Genomic DNA, 6,874 nt, shown 5'->3' with positions numbered 1-6,874 from the left:
CTGCAGCCACCAAAAATGGGAAGAGCACAAAGAGAAGCAGGCTTTGCTATGTGAGTAAGGGAGCAGTTCTACTGCTTGAAATGTCTTTACATTCAAGAACTCAGTTAAAAGGATGAAGTCATCTTTATTTCAGTACTTTGACAAAATACCCATAAAATTCAAAGCTTCTACCGTTACAAAAATAGGTCTCTACAAGTGATATTCTGTCTGCACTGCCAGTAGCAAATACTACGACAGAAGCATGTAACTTCAGTAGCCTTGCCAGAAAAAGTGCAAGTGAACTTCACTGGATGTAGCTCAATTTCATTAATACACGTTTTATCTTTGCACCCTTTTGATAAATACATACTTCATAAGTTAATCATTTAAATTAGCATTCCACAAATATACACGAGATTTGATGATTTTTTTTTTTTGCATGAACACAAAGTGCCTATATACATAAACCCCAGTCTCTGTGGGTGTGCCAGGATGGAACTATACAATCATACAGCTGTGTTCATATTGGTCCCACAATATACACATTATATAAAAGCACAGAAAGAGCACAGATTTACAGAAGGCAATCCGTTAACATCACTACCAGTGATGGAGATGTTGAAAGGCTATTATCTTCTCATGCCAGAGTACAACTGAGTATATGAAGTGGAACCTGCGAGATGGAGAGAGATTTTAATCAGAACACTTGAAATAAGTAGACAATCGTTCACAAACCTACTGGTATTTAGATGAATAAGTAAGAATGACAGATTTTATACAGAAATTCTGTTAAGAACAACATTCCCTCAAATAATAGATTTTATGTTAAAGTAAAACTTTAACACAGTAACTGCCAAAGACTTGAATCAAGTTTGATAAATCAACATCTCATTGACCTGACAATTTTCTTGATGTATTTCTTTTACAGCACAAAAGTGATTATCATTTATGGGACAAAAAGGCTGTAACTTCTCTAATCCAAGTGACAGGAGAAGAAATGCCCCTTGCAACCCCACTCCCTCCCTGCCAGTCTTCTGGGTACATTTTTTACCATCTAGCTTAAACTCTTAGTAAGACATCAAATGAATCCTTGCTGCACATTTATTACAGGCCAGGAAAGTATTACTGATAAAATCTATAATTAAAGGACACCTGTATGCATCTTCAAAGCATTTAGTAATTTTCTTCTGATGAGTTTTTTGCTACAGCTAAGAATAACTTCTTGTTTAAGCCTGAATATGCCTAAAAAATTAAAGTTTGCTATGTATCTCAGAGAGCCAGCATATGCTTTCAGAACTGTCTTCTGCTACCCAGAAATCCTGGAGAGGGCTGCCTAAGTATTTACCTGACTGCACACTTCCAAGTCGCCTCTGTAGTGCCTCCAGCCGATTGATATAATCTGTTAAAGCTCTTTCAGGGTCATAGTTCTGCAGCTGAGAACACGCAAAAGAGACTGGGTTTAAATCAGCATGCATGCCGTGGAACCTGGGGGCCAAAACACACAGATGTTTTCAAAAAGCAAAGCTATTTTTTTTGTTTTATTTTAAAGCATCATCAGGTATAGCAAAATAGTGTAAGAAGAGGTACTTCACTGAACGCCTGTGTGTTGACTTGCCCATATGGTAGCCATCACATCATTTAATCTCCCTGCCATTTATTGCCCGAGTCACTATACTGCCTCCCGCAGGGAAACTGCCCTTCCCAGGTGCCTGTTCTTTCTACTGCATCCGATTTGTTGCTCGTTCCTTTGGGACAAAGACTGACCAGCCCATTCCTACTGCAACTCCAGCCGAAGCAGCAGTAGATTCAAGTTTGCTTTTTCTATTACGAAGCTTGTGTGAACAAGGGCGTAGCCATCTGTATAGGATTCTGGCTCTCTTCTATTACTTTTTATAAGTCAAAGCAGCTAAAATGGATTAAATATCTTTTTCCATGTAAACAACTGTCATCACAAAGTACGATTACAAATGTTTAGGTGGTTCATACGAAATGAAGAGCTAGATCTGCTAGAATCTGATTTCCAGGAAAGCTGAGACCCCTTATGAAGTAATCAAAGGCTGACAGTGCTCTTAAAAACCTTGCCCTTGGTGAAAAATAACTGATTTCACTGTGTTCGTACGGCTGGTATCACAGCTTAGCGTACAGCTGACGAAAAGAGTTTAAACAAGGAGGAGAGCTATCAAGCAGGTTCCAACCATGGCCCCTAGGCCATAGCAATTTGTCACAGCTCGCAGTAACTTAGATGACCTGACCCTTTTCAGCTAATGAGCTGCCCTGCTTCTCCCTTTCCTATGAGGGCAGCTGAGGCAGCAGTTACCAAAACCACACCAAGCTACCAACCAGAAATGCGGACAATCAGCAGTGGTTCGCTCGGTTGCAAAGCCTAGACTCTGCAGACGTGTATCTGCAACAGCTCTAGCCAATGGACTGTTCACCACGTCCAAAAACCTACATAACTTAGAAAAGCAAAAGCCTGCAAGGCTAGGCCTTATTCAGGCTATGGGTAAAACGCACGTTTAAGGCCTGAAACATAATTTACTATGTTTCCTTACAGGAGGGGAAAGAAAAAAAAAAAAAACCAAAAACCCCCCAAAAACTTATGGCATCTGTGGTTACAAACCTTAGCAATAAGAGCACTAATGCATTTATTTAGTAAATGGTATTCTGAAGAAGAATAATAATGTAAAATGAAACGTACTTATGCTGAAAATTTACAGGAGATCTGGGAGACTCCATGTCTGACCTGGATCTGTAAGAATGTCTTTGTTCTCCATAAAGATCCATGCCACCAGAGAACGAATCAGGCCGTAATTCATTACCTAAAAGTATAAATAGCAATGTCTTGGAAAGCATAAAAGAAAGAAGATCTTTTTGCACTTTACTGGGAATCTCATATGCAAACCTTCTGTTTGCATATCACAAAATAAGGATATTTGTTAAAAGTAGGGCTGATGCATAATCAAGAGCAAGCACAAGCTTTTAGAACAGACCTAGATAGCCAGAAATTAATAAAAGGCTTTCGATTTTCCTTAGGCCCCCACCAAAAACAAACAGAAAACCAGGTTTCCTGAACTTTAACGAGGGAGTGGCAGACTTTCTGTCCAGTTAGGATTTTGAAAAAAAGGCCAGGGAGGACTTCAACAGGCTCTGTTGCCCTTGTCTCTGTGGGGACCTGTCGTTGCTAAGTTTCTTCCATCTGTCCTTTTCCTCAGTGTCCCCTCTTTGGCAGGTAAAACTGTTGTGAGAAACACAGTCCAGGGGGAAAGCTGCCTCTGGCAGCTTTTAAATCCTGTCCACAACGAAGCAAAACGAGATTGAAGAGAAAGTGAACAGCTTAGCGTCTAATAAGAAACCTGAGAAATAAGTTAATCCTAGCAATTACAGCAAAAGGAAGGGGGAACAGTAACCTATTCACTCCACCTGAAGAAAATGCAGATTAGAAAAACACTTTCATTAAAGCAGTGGTGTGACTTATGAATACTTTTTCTTCAGCCAATACTGGACTAAGATTTACCTGTGTTCTGGCTAAAGACATCCCTATTGATACTTAGTATACCAGAACCCGTAACTCTGTGCCATCGACGAACCAGGAACTTCATTCTGCATTTCAAAAAAACAAACGAAACAAAAAAACCACAAAAGTAGTCATTTAAAAAATCTGCTATATTCTGGTATGTGTAAGAATTTCTTAAAGAACAAGCAAAATGAATAGATGGGCTTCTAAAACCTGAAGATTAAGTAGAGAACATCCTTATACGCATCCCTAGAATGTAAAAACAACAAGAAAAATGTTCTCAAGATCTACAGTCCCAGTGTTTCCAGAGGTGTTGCACAAGTAAAGCACACAGCAAATAGGTCAAGCACCTGAACGATACAGCCTCCACGTTTTAAATATACAGAGTCACATTAAATAAACATTCTGCCCCACTGCATCACAAAAAAACTAGTAGCAGCAGTGTGTTCGGAGTAGAAGTCTTGCTTCAGCTATATAAATAGCTCCTTGAATTCACACTACACAAAAGCGTCAAGCCAATAGCAAGCAAAAATATCTGGGGGCTCAAGCCTTTGTAAAGGAGGTTTACTTGCAACATAGCAGCACTAGGATAGTAATAGCTTGCACTTTTTCTTTTATTCATCCTCAGTCTGAGGCCCCACTGTCTTGTGAATTCAACAGACTCCACACATGGCTGAAATCAGGCATACAAAGGAGTACTTTCAGAACTGAGGTGTGACACAGCACATTACAGCTTATGCATTTCGTCACTATTTTTGAGCATTTCAGCAACTTGATTATTGGTATTTTTTTCTAAAGCTATGACTGCACCCAATACATTTTATCGTTAATTGATTATCGAATACAGAGCCAAGAGACTTTCAACTAGAATCAGACTGCTGAGCATCTCAAACACCTTATTCCTATTACAGATTTTACCTATGCTCTCTTCAACTCGTCACCATACACAGTATCTGTTGTTTTCATGACTACAAAAAAATGCACAGTTTAAACAGGATGGAACATGAGAAGTTCTAGATTCAGTCAGACAGCTAGAAAAGTGTATATTAAACAGCATATTCACAACTGTTAATCCTACAGCTTCCCCCAAATTACCTTGAAATTGCGATGGACACTCTGACCGCAGAGCGAAACCTTGTAAAACCCTTTGAATGATGTGTGATGATTTCAAGGTCTGTGTAGGAAGGCTGCCCACCCATTCGTGCAATGAGGGCCAGTGTGGCTTCTTCACACTCCTGGAATCCACCCAGTAACAGCAGTAAGTATTTCTTCTGATATATGAGAGCTTTCCGAAAGCTCTCTGCTCGTAGGTATTTTCCATAAATTCTCTACAACAAGAAATAAATCAAGCACCATAAGCTCTGAAAATGATTACAATTCTAAGTTTTTGACATTGTTACTCCTACGGCGTATCTGTGATTATTCACTTCTTGCTGTTATGCAGGAGGTTGCAATACTACTCTATTGTTGAATGTAGCTGCATCATGCGGGGATGACCTGAGCAGCAAGAAATATTGCACACGTTTCTTGGGCTTCTTCCCCTTCAGAAGGGACGAGGTAGGTGCCTTCATATCATTCTTGGGGAGAAGAACTAACAGAGCCATGTTTCTGGGCAGGTGACTCCTAAAACTGACTTGATATCAGTTTACTTAGAATGATCAGAGTGAATACAATGAAAAATAGGCCCAAACCAAAATGGGAAAACAAGCTGTAGTTAGTATGCAGGCAATAGAGTCTTCCTACCCTTAGGAGAGCGTTTTCAGAATCTGATCCCAGTTCCCTGAGGAAAGCTTCGCTCCTGAGTTCTGCTCTCAGCTTGGAGAGTTCTGCATCGGCTTGTTTCAAAGATTTCTGTAGTGACAACTTTTCTCTGTTCCAAATTTCCTTCTCAGAGGCAACAAGAGTATCGATATTAACTCCAGCATCTGATGAATGTCTAGAAGACTGAAGGGGGAAAAGAATTCTTTAACTTGATCCTCACAGTGTCATTCTAGTCATTAATTTGGTGGAGAGGTATTCTAGTCATTAATTTGGTGGAGAGCTCAAAGTTACTGAGAAAAAACATGCAGTGAATGGGTCTGAGGTCAACCTGGCATCCTAACACTTTGTCTCTAGTCAGTTTGGGAGCATAACCAACTTCCTAGAAAAATCCCCTCAGTGGATCGTATTAGCTTCATGATCTTGAAGATATCTGGATCTATTTGCTCTCAGCTGGGTGATGAGATACAGATTAAAAGGAGAAGCAGAAGGCATATAAAAGGGAAGAGCAGTTAACGAGTGGAAGGTAGGTAAAAACCACAAAGTTTACTATTATAGTAAACAGTGAGTCGAGGTATCTTGACCACAAGAAAAGAATAACTCGCATCTGTTTCCTCTACAGGAGAGGAGCTGAGAAAGACCGGCAACTTAATCACTCCTCCACTTAGGTGACTAGGATAGTGTTAAAGTTGTTTCACAGCACAATGCATTTATGCCTATATGTGCTTCGTTATACCAGTACCACTAAAGACATACATAGTCTCCACAATGCCCTCTGTGTTGGAATCTTCTCAGTTCTTCCTCCAGTTTCATAACAGCATTCCTCAAATTATTCTTTTCCTCACTCAGTCTGCTGACAAAGCCCGTCAGCTCAGCATTTTGTCTCAGCAGCCTCTCAGCCAATGAGCTAGATGGAGTCCCTGGTGGTAGCACTAGCTTCAGCTAGACAGAAGAAAGAAAACCAAACCCAACTTGCATTAGATCTGAGCTGCCCGCTTGAATACAACTTTTGCTTACTGTGAAAAACTTTTGTGGATGATGACAATAACTTATATAAAGATGACATAAGTCTACATCTAAATTACATATAATGAGACTTTCTCCTCTATGCTTATCATGTATACCATAGCAGGATATTGCCGCAACAAGCTTAATCACACTCTAACAATGGGCAAAACTTTTCTATTAAGTTTGAAAGAAATCTAAACACAAGGGGGAGAAAAAAACCAAACCAAACCAAAAACTACACACATACAAATCTTTATGTTGAAAATCCTTGCTTAAAATGCAGTTGAGGACCCAGCCAAGGTCAGTTAAAAATCAAATATTACTGAAGTCTTTGTAACAGATTACCTTGTTACGTGTCTTGTACAGGTGCAAACAATCTTCTATCAGTTTTTCTTTGGCAAATACAGGGTAGTTCAAGTAAATGTATTGTATCAACACAACATGGTAAATATTAAACGTTGATTTTCATGTCAGGGAAGTACCAAGCAAAGATTCTCATTGTAACTGCAGTTACAGAAATACTACCGATACAAATATATCTTTCCTTAAAAAATGCTAAGAAATTCAGCAATTTATAATTCCTTTGTAAGGAATTAACATGGAAAAGTTTTAATT

General features: G+C 39.4%; 1 protein-coding gene across 10 annotated transcripts in view; it reads right to left on the bottom strand.

Annotated features, from left to right (window-relative positions):
- Positions 1-100: 100 nt before the first annotated feature.
- The window catches only part of AKAP9 (A-kinase anchoring protein 9), a 125,164-nt gene continuing 118,390 nt past the window's right edge, over positions 101-6,874 (bottom strand). For 8 of the 10 annotated variants that reach the window (XM_068934798.1, XM_068934799.1, XM_068934792.1 and 5 more), the window contains 7 exons: positions 6,008-6,193; positions 5,237-5,437; positions 4,589-4,821; positions 3,494-3,579; positions 2,678-2,798; positions 1,325-1,464; positions 101-652 (listed from right to left, as the gene is read on the bottom strand). In XM_068934798.1, coding sequence (XP_068790899.1) covers positions 609-652; positions 1,325-1,464; positions 2,678-2,798; positions 3,494-3,579; positions 4,589-4,821; positions 5,237-5,437; positions 6,008-6,193 — 1,011 coding nt within the window. In that variant the 3' untranslated portion in view covers positions 101-608. The remainder of the gene's footprint in view (positions 653-1,324; positions 1,465-2,677; positions 2,799-3,493; positions 3,580-4,588; positions 4,822-5,236; positions 5,438-6,007; positions 6,194-6,874) is intronic. The other 2 variants (XR_011139610.1, XM_068934795.1) reach the window with 2 other exon arrangements.

The sequence above is a fragment of the Struthio camelus genome, chromosome 2 (genome assembly GCF_040807025.1).
Source record: "Struthio camelus isolate bStrCam1 chromosome 2, bStrCam1.hap1, whole genome shotgun sequence".
Classification (NCBI taxonomy): Eukaryota; Metazoa; Chordata; class Aves; order Struthioniformes; family Struthionidae; genus Struthio; species Struthio camelus.
This window is presented reverse-complemented; position numbering and strand designations above follow the sequence as displayed.